This window comes from Pavona decussata, unplaced genomic scaffold (genome assembly GCF_977016875.1).
Source record: "Pavona decussata unplaced genomic scaffold, jaPavDecu1.1 SCAFFOLD_106, whole genome shotgun sequence".
In the NCBI taxonomy this organism is placed as follows: domain Eukaryota; kingdom Metazoa; phylum Cnidaria; class Anthozoa; order Scleractinia; family Agariciidae; genus Pavona; species Pavona decussata.
In genome coordinates, this window is record NW_028145520.1 from 1,375,347 (window position 1) to 1,400,374 (window position 25,028).

At 37.0% G+C, this 25,028-nt stretch overlaps 1 protein-coding gene across 13 annotated transcripts in view; it reads right to left on the minus strand.

The window, feature by feature from the left end:
- Positions 1-2,988: 2,988 nt before the first annotated feature.
- LOC146471143 (rho guanine nucleotide exchange factor 12-like) overlaps positions 2,989-25,028 on the minus strand; it is a 65,174-nt gene continuing 43,134 nt past the window's right edge. For 11 of the 13 annotated variants that reach the window (XM_085121150.1, XM_085121155.1, XM_085121157.1 and 8 more), the window contains 23 exons: positions 24,740-24,781; positions 23,885-24,002; positions 23,666-23,715; positions 22,882-22,932; positions 21,268-21,345; positions 20,219-20,294; positions 19,594-19,706; positions 18,863-18,920; positions 18,265-18,355; positions 17,813-17,859; positions 17,111-17,601; positions 16,654-16,906; positions 15,691-15,764; positions 14,004-14,039; positions 13,290-13,321; positions 12,752-12,780; positions 11,925-12,037; positions 10,913-10,966; positions 9,933-9,967; positions 9,271-9,458; positions 8,486-8,538; positions 7,796-7,849; positions 2,989-5,100 (listed from right to left, as the gene is read on the minus strand). In XM_085121150.1, coding sequence (XP_084977276.1) covers positions 4,945-5,100; positions 7,796-7,849; positions 8,486-8,538; positions 9,271-9,458; positions 9,933-9,967; positions 10,913-10,966; positions 11,925-12,037; positions 12,752-12,780; positions 13,290-13,321; positions 14,004-14,039; positions 15,691-15,764; positions 16,654-16,906; positions 17,111-17,601; positions 17,813-17,859; positions 18,265-18,355; positions 18,863-18,920; positions 19,594-19,706; positions 20,219-20,294; positions 21,268-21,345; positions 22,882-22,932; positions 23,666-23,715; positions 23,885-24,002; positions 24,740-24,781 — 2,292 coding nt within the window. In that variant the 3' untranslated portion in view covers positions 2,989-4,944. Of the gene's footprint in view, positions 5,101-6,981; positions 7,039-7,795; positions 7,850-8,485; positions 8,539-9,270; positions 9,459-9,932; positions 9,968-10,912; positions 10,967-11,924; positions 12,038-12,751; positions 12,781-13,289; positions 13,322-14,003; positions 14,040-15,690; positions 15,765-16,653; positions 16,907-17,110; positions 17,602-17,810; positions 17,860-18,264; positions 18,356-18,862; positions 18,921-19,593; positions 19,707-20,218; positions 20,295-21,267; positions 21,346-22,881; positions 22,933-23,665; positions 23,716-23,884; positions 24,003-24,739; positions 24,782-25,028 lie in introns of all 13 variants that reach the window. The other 2 variants (XM_085121156.1, XM_085121153.1) reach the window with 2 other exon arrangements.

The window sequence follows — 25,028 nt, forward strand, 5'->3', positions numbered from 1 at the left end:
CCCCCGTCTCTGCTCCCCCCTACCCCCCTCATTGGGGTAGAGTTACTGGGCGCAGAGTCTCTGCAGAGTCCCACCCTCACCGGTCCACCCGCCGAGGAAGCTCCGAAAACCCGATGATGCTGAAAACATTATATAAGACGCGACAGCGTCTTTCCCTCCCATGTGGGACACATTTTCTAAGACGTGCACGAGGCACGGCCCCGTTTTGGTGCGAAGCTTGTTTTCGTCCTATAATGTCATAAAATTACTGTTTTTCATTTACAACTCTGGCAGAAGTCTTGAACTCGTGGATTTCTTTACATCTCTTAGGTTGATGTCGATTACGTCAACGATTTTTTTTAAAATGTTCGTCTTAAGGGGGCAATTCACCTAAACGCCATTTTTCTGCCACTTGGCGTGGCTTTGATGGCAATTTCTCATTCACGTTTCAAGCAATCCAAAAACCCTATCATTATCCCGTCAATCTGTGTTGTGGGGTATTTTGTGAATTTTTGAGTGACTTTTGGATATATTTGGGAGGAGTAGTTTTGTGTAGAAGGATTGGTTAAATTAAGAGAAATAAGAAAAATTGAAGATTTAGTGAAGTTTTAAAATTAGAGTTTGTATTTAATATTTACTAGACGGATACCAAGTTAGTCCACTAACAACCCGGGGTGCTCTTGCGTGGGTATCAACTGTCTGTTGGTGTTGCAAAAATCATTTTCTTTCTTCTATCCCTTCTTAAAACTTCTTTAAATTTCATTCAAATTTAGGTAAATTTGCCCACTTAAGCAAAGTTTTAAAATAGCTTTACATACAGACTTTAATCACTTTTGATACCACCAATATTCGAGGAGAGTTAATTTTTGAAAAATTGGTTTCGTGGCCGTTTTTTTTTATTCTCACCGAGCTGCTCTCATGTGTTTTTTCAAAGCTCTGAAATAATTCTACCAAACACCAAAGAGGATTTTTCTGTATTCTCCTTTTCTTGACTGACGTTTATTTAGAGACTAGAATTATTACTAATTAGGAGCACAACTGGGGCTCAAGTGGGGCTCGAACCAGAGGTAACATCTACGTTCAGCACGCTGTACGCAATACTGGCGCTGAACCCATGTTCATCCTGTGAATTAATCTTGTGAATTTATAGTTCTAAAACTATCTTTCTTTACCCTGAAGACCTTGAGGCAAGACTGTAAACACTTCATTTTATTGATGTGTTTTAATAGGCCTTATCACGGTTTTCGACGCCATTTTGACGAGTAGGCAAACACGCTTGAAATAACAGTGTTTGAATGGAAATCCGATGTCAAATAATTTTAGTAAAACATCGTTTCTTAAAAATTCCTGAATTGGAAAGTTTTGGCACTAGGAAAAGGATTTTAAGACAAAAATTGGAGGGATGCAGCTGTGCCAGAAAGCGTCCAGTCGTGTTTTGAACTTTCCATACATTTGTCTGTATTTTTTTCCCGCGAACTATTTTTAGTAGCAGCTCACGGCTGGTTCCCTTTACAGACAAATGTATGGAAAGTTCGAAGCACGACTGGGCGCTTTCTGGCACAGCTACATCCCTCCAATTTTTGTTCTTAAAATCCTTTACCTAGTGCCAAAAGTTTCACATTCATGAATTTTTCAGAAGCGATGTTTTATGAAAATTATTTGACATCGGATTTCCATACAAACACTGTTATTTCAAGCGTGTTTGCCTACTCGTCAAAATGGCGTCGAAAACCGTGATAAGGCCTATTCTTTAGAGCTTACAACGATTTTATTTGAAAGTCTCTTTTGGCACGGTTTACAAACTGTTAGCAACGATTTTCCACGGTTTTATTGCAGTGAGAGACAAATGAAAGACTTACATCAAATCAATTTTAGTGATAGCCGGAATCGTCCAAAACCGTTTGAAACCGTTCAAAACCAGCCATAAATCGTGCAAAATGCATCGTAAACCGTCAATAACGCGTTTGAAACATAGTTCCAGTAGGCGATGGCCGGTCAGTGACTCAAGGAGTTAATATTTTAAAAGTCGTTCTCCGTTGTTTTGTATTATGCCGCGAATGCGACCACTCATAGACTGGATAGTTTTATCGATCAATTCCTGAGAATTACCACTGATTGTTCTCTGTACTCTATAACAGAATTTTTCATACGACCCATGTGTGATGCCTTTGTTTAGGGCATCTTTTCCCAACTTTTTGGACCAATGTGAAAAATGTTCTCAATAGGATTTAAATCGGGACTTCGCGACAACGAGCCATAGCTTCACGGGCTCTTTCAAGAGTACCCAACGACCCTTTTGGAGAAAATTAATCGCGTGTATTACTAAACACTAGCTGAGTGTCCCCACGTCAATCTTGCTTACTATTTGACGTTCCTGGGAAAAAAATACCCGCTCTTCACTGCCAGCGAGCAAGACTTTTAAGAAATGAAAATCCCAGCCAGCTTTTAGTGTGATGTTTGTCAACTAGCCAGCAAAGTTGAAAATAGGAAAAGGAAGACAATGCCAGCCAGTGCAAGAGAAAATTTTCCAGCTTGCCAGCAAGCGATAGCGTACACCAGTTTTTAGCCAGCCAGAGAAGTTTGCTAAAAAAGAGAGATAAAGTCGCCACGTTTCATAAATAACAACATCGCGGATCATCGTCTCCATCTTTTCTCCAGTATGGTGTTCTGTTCTTTTGCTATACTTTGCCAACCTGTTTTCTCCATATTTACTCTATATGGAAAGCAGCCCAGGTTGCCCAAGATCGTCTCCTTGATATGGGATTTATAACCGCTTCGAGTCAAAATGCAGTGTCTCGTCGATCCCAGGGCATGTATAAGAGGAAATGACTAGCGGGACTGTTGCGCATGCCTAGTTGGTCGAGACAGATCAGCGCGGATAAAGGCAACGAATGGCTAACAGGAATGTAATACCCCATGTCCCCTTTGCCTTGTTTTTCGGGTTTTTAGTTCCACCTCTGAAACACCGGGCTAGACAACTGATACCCAACTACGAAAACAAAACGCCTCTTCTTTCTTTTTCTTCCTTTATTAGCAGACTACCCTGAGCATTTCCATTTATATTTCATAGAGAATAGCCTTGCCAAGAACATGGGCCATTAATGCCGTATATACAAACTCATTTATTTTGAAAAGTTTAGCTATGCTATTTACGTTCGCAGGATCTAAAATACTTCCAAATACTTCACTTGAAGATTACTGGTTGTCTACGCAGACAGCACTGCTGAAAAGCCAAGCCTCCAACTGTTCTATTTTTCCCTTAATAGGTAAACTTCACTTGTCTAGTTTTTCCCACGTCGGCTTAATATAAAGAAATACAGTAAGCCGGGCCTACTACAACAGAACTTTGACCAGACGTTTTCGCCTTTCTTTTCATTCTTCAAGTACTTTACTTTATTTTATCAAATGGATACAAGGGAGCTCGATCGAGGTAACCTTGTTCTCTTAAGACACTGCAGCGCCACAAAAGGAAGCTACTACAGATGTAATTTCAAAAGTTCACAATATTTAGTCCGAGATATATTTCACTATAAATAGTTCACGTTAGGCGATCGAAACGTTTATTGTGAACATGATTGAAACTAGCTCACAGTACGGCCGGGAGTGCCCGAAGGGTTAACAGAACAGCAAGTCGAGCTCCTTTATTTGATGCCTGTTAACATTTTTTCGAAGCTTAACAAAATGCGAGTAAAATTGACCGTGCGGGTAAAACTTTCTTGTGAACAAAAAGACAGCAGGTAAAATTCGAGATAATAATAACAAAAAAAAAAAAAAACAAAACAAAACAAAAAAAACAAACAAAGCAAAACAAAAAAACACTCTATCCAAGAGGAATTTGTCTTATTTCTGTACACGCCTGTCTGCCTTTTTCGCTCAGATGAGGATGTTAATACCCAATCAAAAATGACAACTTTGTTCTGGTCATATATTAACGCCTATTAAGACTAAACCTGTTTGTCAGTCCTCGAAGTTTCTGGTTTTTCGAATTCATTTGCAAATCGAACATACTATGTATGCTTACTCTGATTTAAGACTCAGGGCTTGGTACCGTGGGGGTTTTTCAATAAGGCCTTTTAATCATCGCAGCAGACCATGTTTCGAATGTTAAGTTTTTATCGAAAAGGGCAAGTCCTTTACTTTAACTGGATTACTAGAACAGTGTCCTGGAAATAAATTCTGTATAGTTACATAGTTTAGATACCAAATTACTCGCTTCATCTGTCGTCTAAGAAATGGTAGCAGTTAGCGAAATGTCGGCATAAATTATCTGCCAGCTAGACTACGCGAATCCTGGCTCGGATCCCGTTTTACCGCCAATACGAACAGCAGACTGAATTAGAAGACTTGAAGTCCTGTTACGATTAGTCGTCATGTTATCCATGACATCGTACGCTATCTATTTTGGGAAATAACTGAATAAATTATCTTATTATGACTGGATCTGTTGACCCGTCAGGGGAATTCATCAGTTAATTTGGAACAAAAAACCTAGTTTCCTTCCGCAACAAAAGAACGAAAAATACAAAAAACGGTTTTGGAGAAAAACTCGTTTTCATTACTTTGAATTCATTCTTTTTTTAAGTGACAATGTTCCTTTTGCAGGACCCTCATGTCTGACACTGTAAGACGTAGCAGATCCTCTCTAAAACGAACCACAAAACATTTAGCCCTTCACGAAACATTAAATAAAACTAGGAAGCTTTGAGGCGTTTGTTACATGCTAATAGTTAAGAATTAAGAATTACTAAATTACAAATTAAAAGGCTTAAAAATCAATATTTCTCGTACTTACTTAAAACTAAAAGAATTTTCAACAACTATCGATAAAACGTCCGGCGCCATAGCGCTATTTCTCCGTGACAGACGCAGTTTTCTGAAGATGACAGTTGCGTCACACTTCGCACAAAGTTAGTGACCGTTGGCTACGTGTGTGGGCACGTTGTAACTAAGTCGAGCGTCACTGATCTAGATCTGCGATTGTGAATCATATTCGGCACCATCGTCGCTCCAGTAGGCCCTGTTTGTGGAACGGCCTCCTCGCCGCCATTGTGTTGGAGTTTCTTCCCGAGATCGCAATGTGTGCCGCGAGGAAGCCGTAGAGGATCGGTACCCACTGGAGGCCTGCAAATTGAACAAGAGTAAGAAAACACAGTCAACTAAAACAAGCCCAAACCATAACAAAATGAAACATGACAACATCAGTGAAGTGTGCGTGCCAACAGCTGACACTCCAGGCATATATGAACAGCTTACACATACTCAGGCCTAGCGAGTAGAGTTCGATAAATATTAACAAGCCCCTCTTTTTAAAATAACCTCTGTCAGGAACGAGAGAGTCGAAATAGATGCTGCTCATTCATTTTGCTTTCACTACCTTGTAAGTAACCAAATGACGGTCGTTCAAAGCAGAATGAAAATAATTTTGGATTGGTATTAGGTGTTGTTTAAATCAGCCTTATTAACATTAACCTATCTAATATTGTAGCTTCAAACTCTAGCAGCATATACATTAACGGGAAATCAAAGCATAGTTTACTGGAAAAGATCAACTTTCCACCAATCAAACCAGAGGTGAAACACACGAGCAAGGTAATAAAAATTGTGCAATGATGGCTACCAATTTGCGTTAAGGCCCAATGTATACGAAGTAAAGACAAAGATGCAATACAACTGATAGATAATAGACGTAATAAGTCGACAGAGCACAAACAAAAACCATATACTCCTTTGAAAATAAAAAGTACAATTACAAAACAGTTAAAGTTCTACCCCACTATAAATAACTGCAAACATAAAAGTTAGCGAGACATGTTACAAGAAAAACTCATAAATGTGACACCGTCATAAATATAAACCACAGAAACCGACTACAAAGAAATACGACTTGGAACTTCTTAAAGGTTAAGTGAACCAAAATTATAACCAAATGTAGATAATGGTCCATATAAAAATGTAATGACATTTCGACGAAGAGATATTATGAAAATGTCACTTTTAACGTCATTTCACGTTCACTTTCTTCATTCTCATCTTGGATTCGACAATTAGCAAACCGTTGTTTGGAAGGCAGTCGACTTGCTTTCATTTGGAGTTGTGTCTGCGGAATTACCTACGTTGTAACATCAAAAGTAAGAGTTCCACGTATTTTCCCGAGGTTAAAATTAATTCAACTTCACGTTAAGCACAACAAGTTACTAAAGCTCAGTTAACGTCACCAACGGAAACGACACAAAATCTAACTCGTTCACATTCCCTTGATTGGCCATTTTTGGATCGTTGCAGCAAAGAAAATTTCTGGCTAATTTTAGTTTATAATGATTTCTTTTAAGGAAACTGTACAAAAAAAAAAAAAGAAGAAGAAGAAGAAGAAGAAGAAGAAGAAGAAGAAGAAGAAGAAGCGAATCCCGGTTCACTTGACCTTTAAGCTGGTATTGGAAATGTTTCTCAACGTAATTCGTAGATTCTTCGTTGGAACCAGAGAAATAAAGATTACTTGTAATGAACTCTAAACAGGCTTCTGTGTCAAATCACATATCTACTGAAGCGATTCTCTTTCAAATATCAGAAATAACGTGCCATCATGAGAAATCCCATTCAATTTTGCTCAGTTGTGAGTCTCCATGCACTATTTCGTTATTATTTTTTTAATATTTCTTAATCCGGCCATTTTAACTATTTAATTGAACGCAGAGCCCAAAAACACACCAGTGACGTGTTCGATGCGATATCGGTCACAATGTATGCATGGCGAATTAGATTATAACATTATCATATGGATACATTCTCTTTGAGAAGCGAGGAGTGATATCAAAAAAATGAATGATTGCGAATTGAACTACACATACAAATGGCTCAGATTTTCAGTAGGACTCCGCACGTAAATTCAGCAAAACAAACCTTTGTAACAGAATCAAGCAAGAGAGAAGGCCCAGTGCTTTAACTTTAATTAATATATACGTTTAAAGCTGTTTGTGGTGTGCACAAGAAAACCGAATGACTTACCACGTGCTATACGTCGTAGCATTCGGTGCCAATTGCGAGATCTGGATTTGTTAGCATCTTAAGTAAAATTAAATAAGCTTCAGTTACTGGTTAGAATGGGGGGAGGTTGGGGGAGGTAGTTACTCACACTGACAACATATGGTATGAAATTGAAAACAGCAACAACAACGACATAAAAACAAGACGATTTTTACATTTGTGCTTGAGTAAGTGCGTGGATTTAAAGCTGTGTTTGGCATCACAACACCCATGTTTACCCCATGGTAACGAAACTTTGCTAAGTAATCGTTACAATGTTTCAACATCCAGGTTTTGAAAAGCAGAAAAGTCACTTCTTTTTAACAAAGAACAAAAACAGCACTGGCTTATGTGACGTCATACACCACAAAACCTTTGCACGACGATAATAAACCAGTGCATATCACGTGATCTGAGGTGTCGTTTACACTCGGTACCCGAGCACTCTGCCCAAGCATACTTCCAGGTGGATATCAGCACCAGGCACAAGAACCAGTCTGTGCACAATTTTTGTGCGGTATCCAGGGACATTACACACTATGGGTTGTAATTTTACCCAAAGATTACAGTGGCCCTGACAAGGCATTTGGTGTGTACAGACCAGTGTTTGGGCATCGTGCCCGAGTACCAGGAGTGAAAACACGCACCTAAACAAATAGTATGTTTTCCTAAAACGAAAAGAAACATAAATGATGGATAGGATTAAAACACCGCAGTTTTAACGACAAAACGTATTAATTTTCAGCAAAATTAAAGACTGTTGTTCAATAGATACAAGACTAACGTAAAACCTTACCAATGAACTTCTGGTCCGGTAACCAGAAAGGGATGAAGAACGAGCCACTGGTTCCTACAAAAACAACAAAGAGTACGAAAAAGCTGTTATATAAGGATTATACAACGATTACAGAAGCGCCAATAGAACACAGTCTTCACTCTGGGCGTTTAGGTCATATGTGCGGTGCTGATAGCCGAAGATACGTACAATCTTTGACAAAACTGTTAAGAACCTTTCAGTGGACTTACAATTTTCAAACATCAATAATTCTGCCCCTCCACCCCCCGCCCCCTTACTGTTGCTCCACCACTGAAAACAAACGTTTGCTACATTCAGTGAGGGGAATAGTGGAGGGAGGCTTTACTGCGGTCTTATTTGTGTTTTTCTTCAGGGAGATAGAGAAATAACCGTGCATTACGTACGTTTGTAAACGAGACAAAGTTACAAGAAACATTGCAAGCTTTTCATAGCTGCTACTTCACAGGTTATCTGAATGTGCGCATGCGTGGTTTGTATAGTCCCCAGCCTTGTATAGTCCTTCCAGCCTTGAGATCTAAAGCAATACTTGGGGCATGCTTCCAATGTAGAAAGTAGAATCTAAGTCTGTTCTCAGCAAATACCACAGCAACTTGAGTCACAGTAGCTGTACATTACCCAATTGCCATTGCTAGAAACAACACACTTTCAATACTTTACTTAGTATCGTACCATGTTGTCTTCAGAAGCTAAATAATCACTTGTCTCTGACAATCGAGCGTAATCTATTTAAAAACAAACCACAGTACAACATTAACGTACATTACTTGTGCCATGGAAATATGGTAGAACAAAAGAAACATTGTGCAGCCTGACAAAAGTGCTCAAAAGTTTGCAAAACCAAGCAAACAAGCAAAATTTAATATCCCTGTTACATGCAACCAAAGGTATATAACCACGGACTGCCTTAGAACAGGCTATACATTCAAAAGACAAGAATGAAACGTCAGTTGCAAATAAAAGCTTTTGTTTGAACACTGGATCGATGAGAATGTGTCTTGAATGTATGCTTGAAACAAAATAATAAGCGTACCAAGATAAGCTCTAACTGAAAACATGTTTCGCCATGATTGCGGTTTTGTAGTTTACATTTCGTGACAGATGGCACATTTTGCAGACAAGAAACGTTCAAGTGGACTCATCACTCAAACCTGCGATTGCAACTCAACGAATGGAGCCATGAAAAAGTGTTTTCCAAGAGAAAACGTGAAGAATGACAGAACCAAAAGTAAGATGACAAAATTAGCAGCACTTGAAATTCAATCTAGACGTGACATTGCAAAATATTATCATTGACCTTTTCATGGTCGCAGACAAATTACTTCCGTCGAAGAAATTAATTTACTTCATTGTTTCTCACGCTGTCTGTACTTGTAATTTTTACAATAGTACATGAAGGTTTGCAGCTTCACTCTTCTCATGGATATATTATTTATTGTTTGGAAAGCTTTGCTTACCCGAGTCCAAATCTATGGTGGAAGTAGGGGAACTCGGTCGAGGCGAATCTGAGTGGAATCCTCCTGAGAAATTATCATCATTAATTGAAAACTGCGAACCAGGAAGTTCTCTGGTGCGGCGAGACGATGAACGGCCCTGTTTCAAGCGCTGAATTTGTGAATTGGCATACTGAAGATCACACCGTAATCTGTGAAGAATTGCAAACAACTGTTCAGAAAGGCAACAACGGAAAGCACCATGTTCATAAGTTAGGATGGTGTTGATGGATTATTGGTTTCTAATTTTCTCGTTCAAATTAGCTCTTTTAAAACAAAATAGCATCCAGGAAGAACCATTGGATAATACATGTAAAAAGTGATGTAGCCCTGTATCAAAGGAACTAAAAGTTCCTTTCCTGGCACAGTACCAAAGAAGGAACAATCGAACCTGCATTAAGCGGTCACCCATGGAAAATGGCTAAGTGACCACTTAATAGAGGCTGCACAGAAAATGCGTCAAACACACAAAAAATCTCTATTTTATATCACATTTGACTACTTATTGAAAGAGGGTGACCGAGAGGTTCGACTGTATCTTGTTTTAAAAATAAGGTGAAGGAACCTTTGCGGCAATAAAATATAAAAAAAAGCTACGTTCACAATGCAAAATAGTATGAGTTCACCTTTCCCTTGCCATGTCTCGATCAGTTATAACCCCCTGGAAGAGAAAATTACAAATAAAAGTCATTCCAAACACAGAACGTAGTAAATAACAGGACCCCATTAGGCGCATGCGTCAACTGCTAAGTAAAAGAACAAGGACAAGAAGAGAGCCTTTACTAAGTATTAACAGTGCATAAAATGTTAATATGTATAAATCAAACCTATAATAAGCAAATACCTTTTCCAAGAGACTGTATGGTTTACAGTTGTTAAATGTGTGTAATAGTGCAAATCCAAAAGCCGCAAACGCACTGATTGAATGACGTTTTTAATAATGCAAGATGAAACCGCAAGAAAATCAAGCAAATAGTCAGTCATGTACCCTCAACCAACATTATCATCTCTCCACAGTGCACTTTTTTTTTTAGAAGAAACCAGGGCATTAGTGACAAAGCCGCACAACAAACAACACTTAACTATATAACAACGTATACAAAGTATACAACAAACAACACTTAACTATATAACAACGTATACAAAGTATACAACAAACAACACTTAACTATATAACAACGTATACAAAGTATACAACAAACAAAACTTAACTATATAACAACGTATACAAAGTATACAACGAACAACACTTAACTATATAACAACGTATACAAAGTATACAACAAACAACACTTAACTATATAACAACGTATACAAAGTATACAACGAACAACACTTAACTATATAACAACGTATACAAAGTATACAACAAACAACACTTAACTATATAACAACGTATACAAAGTATACAACAGACAACACTTAACTATATAACAACGTATACAAAGTATACAACGAACAACACTTAACTATATAACAACGTATACAAAGTATACAACAAACAACACTTAACTGTATAACAACGTATACAAAGTATACAACGAACAACACTTAACTGTATGACAACGTATACAAAGCATACAGTGCAATAATCTCAGCTACTTACCAGTAAAGTTGTAAGTTGTTCGTTTAAAACTGATGTCGATAAAACAAGTTGTTGCTGTCAGAAAAAAAAGGAAAGAAATCTATGAAGTATTACCAGCATCAAACTACTAACTCATGACTACACCAAAACAGTATATTGTACATACACTGATACATGCCCCTATTTTATCCTGGTAATATGTTAAGGCGTTGTTTATAAGTGGCAGTTCACTGAGCTTGAGCCAAACTAGATACAGTTACTCCATTCGAATAATTGGAAACAAAGAATCATATAGAAGATAACAGGTTAAAAATCCCAACTAGCAGGAGGCAGACGAGATGGCTATTTACAAGTGCGGAAAGTTTTTCTTTCTAATTAACTCACATACGGCCGGAGATGCTGCCACATTGCCACACATAAAGGAGGTTGGGGGTGGAGGGGTGGGGGGACCATCCATGAATGGTGAGCTTGGTTCGTCAGGTAAACAGCGTGCGTTAATATATGTAGTATCGCTGGAGCAAGTTAAAAGCTTTCTATGCGCAACAGTCTTACCTTCAAGAGAGCATGCTTGTCAAGCAGAAGTGACAAGTGATAAGAATCCAGTACTTACAGATCTGTGAGTGAATTAGCTACTGGAAAACCCATGGTGAGCTAAGTCATTTACTGAGTTCAAACGTGCCAAATTTCTGTCACAAATGACAACATAAGAAAGACGTAGTGATCAACAGGTCACAAACGCGCCGAGTCCAGTAGGATACTTTAGCTACTGAGCTACGTAACAATGTATTTTAGGCTAAATTTACACCACTCCTACGAAGACCATGTGACGACGTGATATGATTTCGTGTATAAACAATAACGATTGATTGATTTGATTTGGTTTGATTTGATTTGATTTACGTGTACGCAAGGTTATGGGTTCCATCGGGGAATCAGACTTTCTTCTTTGTCACCAACTTCAAATAAACCATCTTTAATACTAAACTAGCAAAAACCTTTTAAGCCATAAGGAATACTATAAATGACAAAATACCTGAGGTGAGAAGTCGCCCTGAACGCCGTCATACCCCAGAGAAACCATTCCATGCGACAAATCATCTATATTAGGGTTTAACACATCACTCACAGCAACTGTTAAGCGATTTGCTATAAATAAAAAAATCAGTCAATTAAAACATCAATGAAAGAAAGAAAGAAAAAAAGACAAACTAACCGAATAAGAAATATACTAGTTTATAGAAAAGGTCTGACCTTATTTTTGGGGGGAAGGGCTGGGAGGGGGAGGGGGAGTGGGGCTCAGTTCAGCTTGTGGGGTAGGGGGAGAGGGGGTTTCCTAAGCTGAGTTAACTAAAGCCTACTCTCTTGGAATGTGGACAACTCTCAACTTAACCTTTCCAAAAGAAATCAATACGAGAAGGAGCAGAACATGTATTCAAAACATTACAAATAAAATGTAAATAAAAACCGTTGTTAAATCAAAAATAAAGATTTGAAAAATTGGCATGTTCCACCATTACTATATTTATGCTCCCTTCCAAAATCAAATATCTTTAACTCCCCAAGTAAAATAACAGTCATAGTACTTCAACGTCGGACGCCTAAAGGCACAACTCATTAAAGAAATACAAACGTTTGTATCAAAGTCATCTTTTTGGCTTGGCAATATTTGCAAGATCTTAAAAGTGTGCCGTGGCCTATCGTATTTGTTGATGTTCTTCTGTTTAAAATCAGTGCACTGTTTTAGTAATTTTGTCCTTAAAACCTCTTTGGGCAGCTGACGTACTTTATTCAAGAATTAGTATAATTTCTAAGCGAATGCGTGCTAAGTAACTGAGCAATTGATCAAGTTGCTTTACTTACCTTGAAGTATTGCAGCAAGTATTAAATCCCTGCCGAGGGAACATTCTTTATCAGTAAAAAAATGTACTAGGTAGAGTGAATGTTTAGGAAACGAAATCAAGTCAAATAGCACAACAGTGTCCATATTTGAATGCTCGACAGTGCTTTAAAATTCAAGAAAGATATGGGATTGGGTAGGGAGCCTAGAAACTAAACACCTGAACAGAAGCGAATTGATGACGTCCGACAGATTGACCGCGGCTGGCTGACGTTTCAACTATGATGCAATGATCCAGTAATACTATAGTGGTTTGTTGAAACAGACCGCAGACATACCAGAAGGTAAGTCAGCACGTGGTCTTTCAACATCTGTTATATCACATAAGGATGAGGTCAGATTATAATCTGAAGCTTCAAAGGTTCGATCATAATGTCTGACCTTTCAGATAGATCACGCTGTAGAAATCGCTGATGTTAAAAAAAATTAAACTTAAAACAAAATGAAGTATGAATGTAGGAATTGGTGCTTGCAGAAACATCCCTATTGTAGTGTGCATACCTAGCCTCTACTGTGTCACTGTTGACGTGGCTCTGAAAGGAAGTAAGTGACCATTAGTATAGTATTAGATAACATGTTAATGAGCAGGTGCCTCAAGAACGAACAATTCTATTGGCGAGATATGCAGCCTTTGCCAATGTAGAACAGTGTCAAACACCTTGTGACTCACCGACAAGAGGCTGCCACCTAACTGTCAACCTTCAGAACAAAACACCATGGGGGCATTTGTAAACAAGACCCTACTTCCTCAAATAACTGCTTTATAACACACTGGAGTAGGGCTTTGACGAAATGAAGGCAACCAGTTTTTCTCTGACCGATATCATATGCAATAAAGGAAACACTGATGTAATACATCTTAAAAAATTTTAGAAATTTTTTAACAGTTTAGTCAAGGAAGTTTGTGAGGACCTCTCAATGATGCAGTGAACCAAAAAACACTTAAACTTCCCACTAATTGAAAGGTAGAGGAAAATGATCATTAGCTTTGTCAAACTGCAATCAACCTGACATTAAGTTCTGGTAACCTTAACCGTTTGACTCTTTCGCCAGCAAAAACCGGCCTTAAAAGGCACGTGGATAGTGAGCTTCGGGCTTCTCCACTCACTGACCAATAAGAAAAATTTTGTAGTATGAAACTTTTTAATAAAAACAAATCAATTGGTTGATTCTGAGAGCTGCAACTTCAAAAGGCAAGAATCATCCATAACCTACCTCACTTGTTGATGCCCCTACTGTCATGCTTGTTCCCTAGACACAGAATAGAAACATGACGTAAATTAATAAATATCCGACATAGTGGTCCACTGATTTGAGGGTTTCTTCGCTTTTTGACCCACTGTCTTTCACCATTACACTTCCAGTAAAGGAAAGAAGTAACAATAATAGTATTAACAACAATAACTATAATAATGAGTCTTTTTAAAAAGGCATAAGATAATATAAATTATCTTATGTTAAAATAATTGTTAATAAGCCACCCATGGTGGTTGATGAATAAGAAAGATTTTAAAACAGGTTGGCAAGCGCAACAGTCATACAAATAAGTATTTCCCGTCTTTTGTTGGTACAGTCTTCTAACCGTCACAAATGCCACATGTGGCATTTTTTTTTGTTCAAATGCCTCAAGACAAAACAATCACAGTTGTGAAGAGGTTTCCACTGCGAGGCGCTAATTTTGGAAGTCACCATTGTATTTGAAATCATATCTATCAGCAAGCCAGAGAGCTGTTTTTTATTTTTTTTTTTTACAACCCACCAACTGATTTCTGAAATGCAAATGTCTGACTGTGGAAAATACTATTACGTTTATTGTGAACTTAAATGCTAATATTCCACGCAATATTTCACCGTTAATAACGAACCTTTTGGTATTCCCATACATTCCCTTATATTTCGAAAACCACCAACGGTCACATATCACAGTTTGTATGGGCTCCCTGTGCTGTGACTAAGTCTACGGTGCTACCCCAACGTAACGAAAACTTAGTTATAACGACGATTCGTTATAAACGAAGCCCTGTTATAACGAATTTGTGGAAAAACAACTTAAATCTTCGTTATATCGGGGTTGGGCTAAAAATTAAATTTGGTAATGTTTGAAAAGTTGATAGAACTGACAGAGAGGATAAAGCGGTGAACATCTCACTGTAATATAGAGAGCTGCTGAGAGGAACTTAAGTTTTTTACAGAGCTGTTCATCTGTTTCGCATTCGACTTCATTCGCGTGGACTTTTTAGTCACAATATCCAGGTAAATTTTACGTTCGGGGTGAAGGAATGCGTTCCTCCCAACGAGGACGTTCATATCGAGGTTCTGTAACTTTAGCCAGACTGAAGAATATCGTTCGTTAAAGCGTGGACTTTGTTAAACAGGGGTTTGTTATATCGGGGTTCTGCTCTATGATAATATGGCTATAAAACTAAGTAACAACTACTGGCTTCCGTTTTTATTGCGACAATAGCCCAATTTCGATATATTAAAATTCAACCTGAAACAATAAACATCACTGTTAGGCTCTGGGGAATAAACCCATATAAACTCTACAATTTATTCCCCCGAGCATCGAAATGATTTTAATACATTGAAATAGGGCTATTGAACGTCGCATATTAATCTGGGTTAAGAGATTTCCGGACCATTGAATTATTGTAATTAATACCAAGAGAAAACAACAAAAATCAGTAGAAAGCCTCAATATTTGATGATATGACATTACCTAGCAAAATGAAAAAAATCTTCGTAAAGCCAAGTGTGAAGATGAAAATGTTGCATCGGCTCACTCAAAAAACTGCAAATTTTGAGTTCCCTCGACTTGATACAAAGTTCCCCGACTTGACACAAACCATGACAACACTGATAATTGAGTTATGCGCATTTCTATCATAAGATAATATTTTACCCTCAGTTCTGCAACCAGCCTAGACTTTTCTTCCAGAATCTTGCGAAGCTCTTGGTCTTTTGACCGCAACAACTCTAAAAATAAACAAGAACCAGAAACTTCTTAAAGCCTGTTACAGTCAGTCTACGTCACGTGCGACCAGTATTTAAAAAGAATGAAATGAATATTCCAATTCCTCTTTTTAACGTCTGGCATTCGAATGGAATGTTGAACATTTCTCTGGAAATCTTTCCGAAAAAGACGTTAAAAAGAAAGATTCAAAATACTTGGGAAACAATTGTTATTCTTGAAATACTTAATGCTGTAATGTAAAGAAAAATTCATAGCTTTATACCGTCAATAAACTAGGGAAATTTCTACGGGAACTCTGAACGCTCAAAACTGACACGTAAATTTCAAAACTCAGTTCAAAATTTCAAAAATACTGGTCACGCGTGATGTGGATTAACTGTAAGTATTACATAACTGTTCTAACAAATATAAGTGATAAGTGACTTTATTTAAGTGTAGAAGTATTTAGCGATGTAGCGGTAATAGATCATTTCCGAGTTGCTTTGAACCTCATTATCAAAGCGAGGCTAAGTGCAAAGTTTTTGTTATAAAAATTAGTTTTTATTCATATGCAAACAAAACTAATTTTCGTAAGAAAAGTTTTGCACTTAGCCTCGCTTTCATAGTGATGTTCACAGCAACTCGGAAATGGCCTATTGAGGACACTATAAACCAGTGAAATAAATTTGCAAAGTAAAAATAACATTTGTTAAAAAATCCCAACTGGAGGGAGGCAAATCAGTTGGCTATTTAGAAAGCGTTGGTTGCCTTGGAACGGTACTTGAACCTGGGGCCTCCAGATTACATGTCCGGCACCCCTAACCACTAGGCCACCCTGCCTCCCAATATATACCTGCAAGAACATAACTTTAAGGTCCTGAAGCAAAAGATATATAACATATATTGACGTACCAAGCAACATGATTGATGAACGGGCCGAATGACTAGTCACAGAATCATCATGTTCATCAGCAGACATCTGAACAAGGCTCCCTCGCAACTTTAATGTGTCATTTGATGAACTGGAGGAACTGTCAGAGATCATGCTATTTCGCTCGTGAGACGGAGACCTGTCATCCACACTCTCCTCATTTGTTAATTCTGATAAACAAGTCCTGCTCACAACCGATGAGCCTTGGGCTTCACTGTCTTCAGCTGAAAGAACCTGCAACATCAAATGTATTCACACACGTCAATATCACAACTTTTCTGAACTATTTCTCAAGTAGCACGAGCATGCTGCTAGTTTTCTGTTTCAGCTGTATTCCTGCTCCTATTTTGTGAAAATTTGTGAAATTATAACAAAACATTAAGTAAGAAATTTGCACATTCTGAAAAAGCCAGCCTCTAGTTTTGGGAGCAAACTTACATCAGTCTCTGAATCACTTGGAGGACTTGACTCTGTGTGTATCCTAGTTGGTGATTCCTCTGATTCTTGTTTGACCGCTTCTGTCATATCTGATTCTGACTCCCCATCAGAGTCTCGATCGCTGTCATGTTCAGACTCAGTATCAGCCTGGGATTCCTGGCCCAAGGAAGGCTCTACAATTTTAGGAACTGGTACTTCCTCTGGTGCTGCTTGCGTTTCATTTTCTGGTTCCTCATCCTCATCCTCCTCATCATCATTCTGAATGGGTGCTTCTTCATTATCTGCTTCATCAGACTCATCGTCATCAGCATCATTGCCTTTATCTCTGTCCTCCGCATCTGCTTTGGAATTGTCAACCTTTTCTTCATTTCCGGATTCTTCTTCTTCCTTCTCTGGACTAGCTAGCCTCCTGGTCGGTAATTCAGTCAGGTCACCAACATCCACTACTGTTTGTGGGCCACCCACTGATAAGGCAAATCGACGACCTCTCTCTGTTAAAAAAAGGAAACACTCACATTGTCTGAGTAGCCACACTACTACGTCCAAATAATGAGTACAGACACAGAGCTTCTATCAGTATAGGCTGAACAAGACTTACAGTTTTTTTTCTTTTTGAACCTATAACATATGGCATATCCTTACCTAACCGCCTGAACAACAAGAAATTGGGGGAAAAAAAACCCTTTGATGGGACACACTAACCTTTTCCTTTGTAGGCCTCAGCAGTATCTGTTATATACTTGAACCAACTAAGGAGGGATACATAACAATGTTGTTGAAAACTTTCATTTGTTTATCCAATAAATCAATCAGCAAATCAATAAATAAATAAATAAATATCCTAACCATACACTGAGCCAGTGTTGCAATATTTTTATGGTAATTGGAAAAGTGAGCTTTTTCAACATGAAAATCAGTTTCATTTGAAATGTGTCATGAATGAAAGTGTTAATTCAAGCTGTTTTTGTGGCGATTATTTATTTATTTATTTATTTATTTATTTTTTTTTTTTTTTTTTGGGGGGGGGGGGGGGGCTTTATTTAATTTCTTGCATAACTCATTGTCAACCAAATAGTGCAATAAAATTCCTGAATGACAAAGCACATGTCCTCTATCCTTACTGGTGGCCTTGATGCGTTCTACCAGGTACTTACTTTTTACGATCTGTGACGGTTGCTGTCACTAACTCGTAAATCTGTGGTCCTACTGTAGATGATGTGCTCACAAGAAAGAAAGCCCTCTTGTCTATTAGGTAAAATAGAAAAAAAAAGAGATCATTGTTCTTGTAATCTTCTTTGAATTCAAAATATGAAATGACAATGGAGAAGAGACAGTAGTGTACAAAAACTTGATTTAAAAAGTATTAAAATGAAATTCATTCATCTTGCCAGTTATACAGTTCTGAAATTTAATATCACACTGAAAGTAAATGAAAACTCAACAGTGGTTGAAAAAAACAAAAAAACAAAAGAAAGTACATTGCTAATGAGTTAAAATTGCAAGTCGCAAATTTGTAAACTTGTGAACATCTTTAGTTACTGGGTATGGATGTGCAAATTTCCAATCCAACGTCAATGTTTTTACCGCTAATTTGTTCAAAGCAACTTGAAATAATAAACAAAAAACAGTGAGCTTCTGAAGACTCCATCTCGCACAGGCCTTGTAGAGTGTGAAAGGGAAACTATCAGAAAGTTGTCGAGACATATCTAAAACGTTTCCACAAACTATTTAAAAACTGCCAACTGGACTCACCTGTTGCCACATTTCTGGTGAGAACACTGTTCAGTTTGATTATTGGGCTGTGTGTAGTCTGAAGAACAACAACAGAAGAACAAGTTAGAAGTTTTCAAACTTGTAAGACTAAAGTACTGCAAACATTATGCAGACATAATACAGACTTAGATGAATTTCTCAAAATTGTGTAAAAAATTTTATAGTGAAGTTTCATTAAACAAAGTTTGGGAAAAAATTCTGCTGATATTTCAGAGATAAACCTTTCTTTGGGATCGGAAAAATTTTACAAAAAGCTCAGATAGGGAATGAAAACTCCCAGCATTAAACCAAACTTTGTACAACATTTGGAATGAGATAACCACAAACTTTAGTTGTTCCGAGAACACCAGAAAGTAGCAATTTATCTTCCACTCAGTTGGTGAATTGTGCAAAAGAGAAGAGGCAAAACACCGACAACAAAGACGGGATTCCTACTCTGAGACAATTTTCAATCACTTTTCAGGATCCTTCAAGAACTTAAGCAGATTAAGCAGATACACTGTTTGAATGTAGAAGATCCAATACACCCGAAAAAAAGACTGTGCAACTTTACTTAAGCCACTTTCATACATGTATTTACAAATTGGTAGGCCTTTCCAGGAACTGTAACACAATGACAAAAATTTTCAGGATTTCCTAAATTCCACGACTTTCTAGAACAAAACTATCACGAAAAATGTGACCTCTCTACACATTAATGTTATAATTACCTTTACATCTTGGTATCCCGCTGAGAACGTTGTGCTGAGACATTTCAGAACAAGCTTATCATCTTGCTTTTGAAGCAGAATTAATAAGTCTTCTAACAACAGCACATGGAGATCTGCAGCAAATAACCAACGTTCACAAGGTTACTTACATACAGGATTCAGAGATCATGAAACTTGTGGAAACATGGCTCCTTAAATTCTCTTCTAGATGTTGCTCAATGAGGCAAAGCAATATTATTGAAATAGAATTTCTCTAAATTGGCTTTGATTTGGCATGTAGACAGGTCATTACGTAAGAAACGTGATTTGGTGTTTATGACTTCTCTTAGAAATTCAGGAAAGTGGGACAAAAGGTAATTCTATGTCTGGTTGATTTCCTTTGTTGTAGTTCAAACAGAGAATACAAGGAATGACTAATGATTCACAGGCCGTGGGTTACTTCCGTCAATTTTATGGGCCAATGTATATAAAAACTACAATAGGTGGATATTGTGTAAAAGAATGCAAAGAATTGTGCAAATGGTGTCTTTCATAATGGGTGGATGGTTTAGTTAACTTTATTTCAAAATGCCACCAAACTTGCGGTTGATCTTGCCATGGGAATTCTTCATTTCAATCTACTTACCAATGGACTTTGTTCGACTAATTCTCCATGTAAGTGGACCATCATAAACCAACTTCTTTTTGGTGAGATCTAAGTCCTGAGAACAAAATAAAAACACAAATGGAATAAAAACGTTTAGCACAATTATTGCCACTTTGGTTGGCAGTGTTGACACGTGGAAGTACAATGTGATTAACGGTGCCAGACAGAAGCAATCACATTGCATTACTTTACTGTTCTCTTTCCAATTAATTTTCTTTTAATTAACTTAGTGTTCCTTTGGCATTGCAATGTGTGGCCAGCAAAATCAGTGAGATAAAGCAGACACATTACTGCTTCAATTGCAAACAAACATTTCAGCAAAATGCCATCTTTGGGCAAAAAATCGTATTTTCTGGTCATCACTGCCACAAATTGTGGCCAAATGGCCTTTCAATTAAGGGCCATTTCAGCAAAATCTCATTTCCGGCATGAACACAATTCAAACTTCTGAGTTTTTGGATGTGAAAACCATCAACCAGAGGACAGTTTTATTTTTTGTGCTCAGTTCTGTTGCTTTCATTTTTTTTTTTTTTTTCATCTTAACCATTAATAACCTAAATGTTAGTGAAGGGTACGTTTTTAACAGCAATCAGCAGTTTGTATTTTGTATGCAACTTTCTGGCCTGATTGAGGCATGATTTGCAAGATCTCATCCCACTGCATCGGCTGATTTTCAATAACATCTTTGGTTTTCAAAACTGATGTCACAAATGGCACAAGAAATCTGGTCCTTTATGGGGGTGGCACCGGAGTAAATGGGGTAAGAAAAATAATTCCTGGAAATATTACTGAACCCTTCTGACCTTAGAAAGGCACTGATGAGCTAGAATGTAACCTAAATAAACAAGTTTAAATTGTGAAACCACGATACTACGGCTAAACATGCAACATTTTACCACCACGAAATTACACACAATCAGCGAAGTCATCCTGGTAATTTTCACAGTTTCAACAATTCTGCAGCATTTTAAGTAACAAAAAAGAAAGTGAAAGAGAGTGTTCTCTACACTAACAAACAAAACCTTTACCTTAAACTCTTCCATTGTTTTGTTGCTGGTGTTTTCAAGAGGTTTTCTATCAATTTTTCTTTGAAAATCAGCAAGTCTCTACATGGAAAAGAACACAGATAATTTTCAAACATAACCAAAGAAAAATATTCATGCAAAAGCCATTATGACCAGTTTACTATCATGTTTTTCTTAAAAAGATACTGAAGGGTTGCTAATTGTTGACAATGTGAGTGCAAAGGTGGACAAGATCCATTCCAAGCCAAGGGTTTTACAAACCAGCATGAACTAATTACTGAGTTAAACCAACCTGACTGATTAGTGAGCCGAAACAGCTAAACCGACTGATTAGTGATTTAACCAACTAATTAGCTTTATCGACTGATTAGCTGAACCAACGGATTAGTGAGTTAAGGTTACCCGGGACATTCAGAGGTGTCTCGCGTTTAAGCGATGTAGCGCATCCAGTTTAAACTGTAGATACCTAAACCCCTATATCAAATTAAAGCTTATAGAGCTGACTATCAAACCATACCAAGAATTTTGAAATAAAATAAATTGTCGAATTTTTCACGACCTCTAATTGCGAGCGTCCGAATCACCTTTTTAAAGCTACAAGTCAAAGTGAATTTTTTTTTTTGCTAATTTAATTTGCTCCTCAGTTTCCGGACCCACAGCGCTAAAAAAAGGTGTCTGTGTTTTGCCATATTCAATCGCAGTGAAAAGTTATAGAGCATTTTCGAAATAGGATGAAAAAAATGTGGAAAAATCGTACAAAAATCGCTCTCGGAGAAAAAATATTTCAAAAGAAAAAATTTGCAGACACGTTTTTGTTGTTTATATGTAAAACTAGCTACAGTCCAAATCTGAAGGCAAACGAACAAATTCCTTTTGAGTTTTAGCTCTTTGAAGTGGCTCCTCCAAGTGAAAAAAATTTATTCGAGAAAAAAGAGCTAAAAATTTGGCAATTCATTTTATTTGAAAATTCTTGGTTTAGTTGGATAGCTAGCTCCATAAGCTTTAATTTGATATGAGGGTTCAGGTATCTACAGTTTAAACCGGACGCGCTACATCGCTTTCGGACGCGAGACACCTCTGAAGACAGCTCTGAAGGTCCCGGGTAACCAACCTCAATAGGAGGCTTAAGTTTAACCTTTCTTTTCCTTTCCTTTATTTATTTGATACATGAAAGTAGGTCAGTAATGGCAACTGAAGAGCTGATATGGACGTACAACTAATTAAACCCTAACTAACTTTTATTATTTATAATTGGTCTAAATTACATAAAAAACGAAAATACTTTTAGAATGAACATAGCAATAATAGATATAATTTGTAAGGCGAATGGTAAGCCAAAATGGCGGCAAATTTGCACATTTTCTAATTGCATTTTGAAATCACATTTTTTCTGTTTTTTTTTTTTTTTTTTGGTGAAATGTCTTTTGAGAGATGTGTAGATTCAGATGAGAAAGTAAGAAAAATTAAGTTATGGACACTTTAGCTTCTAGAAAACTTTAAAAATAACTTTAAGAATTTTGTCACATAGCTCTGATATTGACTAAAAACATTGCAATATTAACTGGTTACACCATAATAACTTGTCATGGTAGCTAGGGTGCTACAGCATGCTCTTACCTGTTGATTTTCACAATCCTTGACACTTTGATTCACAAAAGCTAGTAAATCCTGTCAAATAAAGAAAAGCTGGTAAAGAAGGAATCAATGTAACTCCTCTGCTGTTTGCCTTTTTAAGAATGGTTCGATGATGATGAGACTCTCACAAAACCATATCACATCTCAATCTTTAAACAGATCGATAACGCATCATGCAACCTAAATATATCTCTTATACCAAACTATTTATGACGTTCTCTGAAACATTTCTTCCTTGGGAAGAAGGAAGATCTCTCAAGAATAGATTAAACCACATGAAAAGCCACAGAAATGTGTTAATGTGACACCAGGGCCCAGTTGTTCAAAGCCCGATTTGAAGTGAAGGCTATCCTAATGTCTAGATCCTTATAATAAACCTTAGTGGTAATCTTCTGCTAAAAGGGAAAAGGAACCAATAAACGTTAGGTCATTTTGTTGGAATGGCCCTCCTGGGGTGAATCAGTTGAAAGGTTGTAAACCTTCTGAATGTACTCTTTGTATGATACTACATGGAAAACGATTTTTCATAACTGTTGTAATAATAATAATAATAATAATAATAATAATAATAATAATAATAATAATAATAATAATAATAATAATAATAATAATAACAATCATAATAATAATAATAATAATAATAATAATAATAATAATAGCATTTGTACAATAAAAGTACAAAAGCTTTTTGGGGGATGAGCACATAAAGACTGTGGTTAACTTTGTTATCACACACAGCTTACATAAACATGTTCCTCTATCTTACCTTTGTACACTGAATTGCTCTCTCAATATCTTTACTATCCACATGAGAGCCTAAGGTATCAAACAGTAGAATTTAAATCAAGTTAAAAAGGAACAACAACAACAACAACAACAGGTTAAACACTAATGTTTTCACAAATGTACAGTTCAGAAAGCCAAAACAGTTTGTTGCAAGTTTTTCATCTTTAAATTTATTACCATAATCAATGGTATCACTTACTTGGAGTATTTTTCTGTATTCCTTCCAGTAATAATGGGTACTTTGTTAATCTTTGATAACTAGATGAAATAATATCTTGAAGTCTCAACCTCCGACACAAGGGATCGTTTTCACAATTCTAAAGATAAACAACAATATACAAAAAAACATCAACATCATACTGCAGGCACTGAACACACCTCTACACAGTAGACACTTCACTCCTACTTCTACTGTCTATTATTCTTTCACCTGCACTTGAACTATACATGCACATGTATGGTGTTTAATATTATTTCACTTTCATTTGGTCCATCTGTTGCAGGCATACTTCGTAAAGGCAAGTTCACAACAGGTTTTGCAGATGTAGAGGTTCAAAACCAATTCTCAACAATCAGACATTCCTAGACTTAAGTTACATTTACCAGGAGTCTTGAAAACAATTCTCTTCTTTTTTTTATAGTGGCAATTAATTATACCATTACAACTAATAATAATAATAATAATAATAATAATAATAATAATAATTTTATTAATGTGTCAGAGTCATTCCTGCTGCAATACCGCAGTTGGTGAAGAAATTGATCATGTGTGTGATATGGCTGACATGAAAGCAAAGATAGAACTATGATACTTTTGACTACAGTGAATCAAAACACTATTATAAAACAGATGTTTACATTTCAGAATAAAAGTGAGCCATAAATTAACCAACAACCTTTCGTTGTCTTCATGACTATTTTGGCTAAGTGCAAATGAAATGCATACAACTTTCAGATCATTTTGTTGGTTTCATTTGAACTTGGCAATGATGTCATGAAGATGTTGAAAAGGGTTTATTAATTTTAATGCTCGTTTTTACTCTAAAACACTTACAGCTATAAATTGCTGCAGCTTGGGATCTTTTCTTTGACGATGCTGAAACAAATGATGACAATTCCCCGTGAGATTATTTGTAGTAAATTTAACTACCATTTATTACTATAAAAATTACACACAGTGCTGCTCTGCACTTCACTAAATGTAGAACTAAAGTGCTGACATGATTGCAATACTACTTTCGAAACTGTCTTATTCAAGCCAGGGCTCACCTGCTTGAAAACTGATTAGCAAACATCCAGAATTAAGCTGGACACAAGATTTCAGTTCTCTCTATAACAGACAT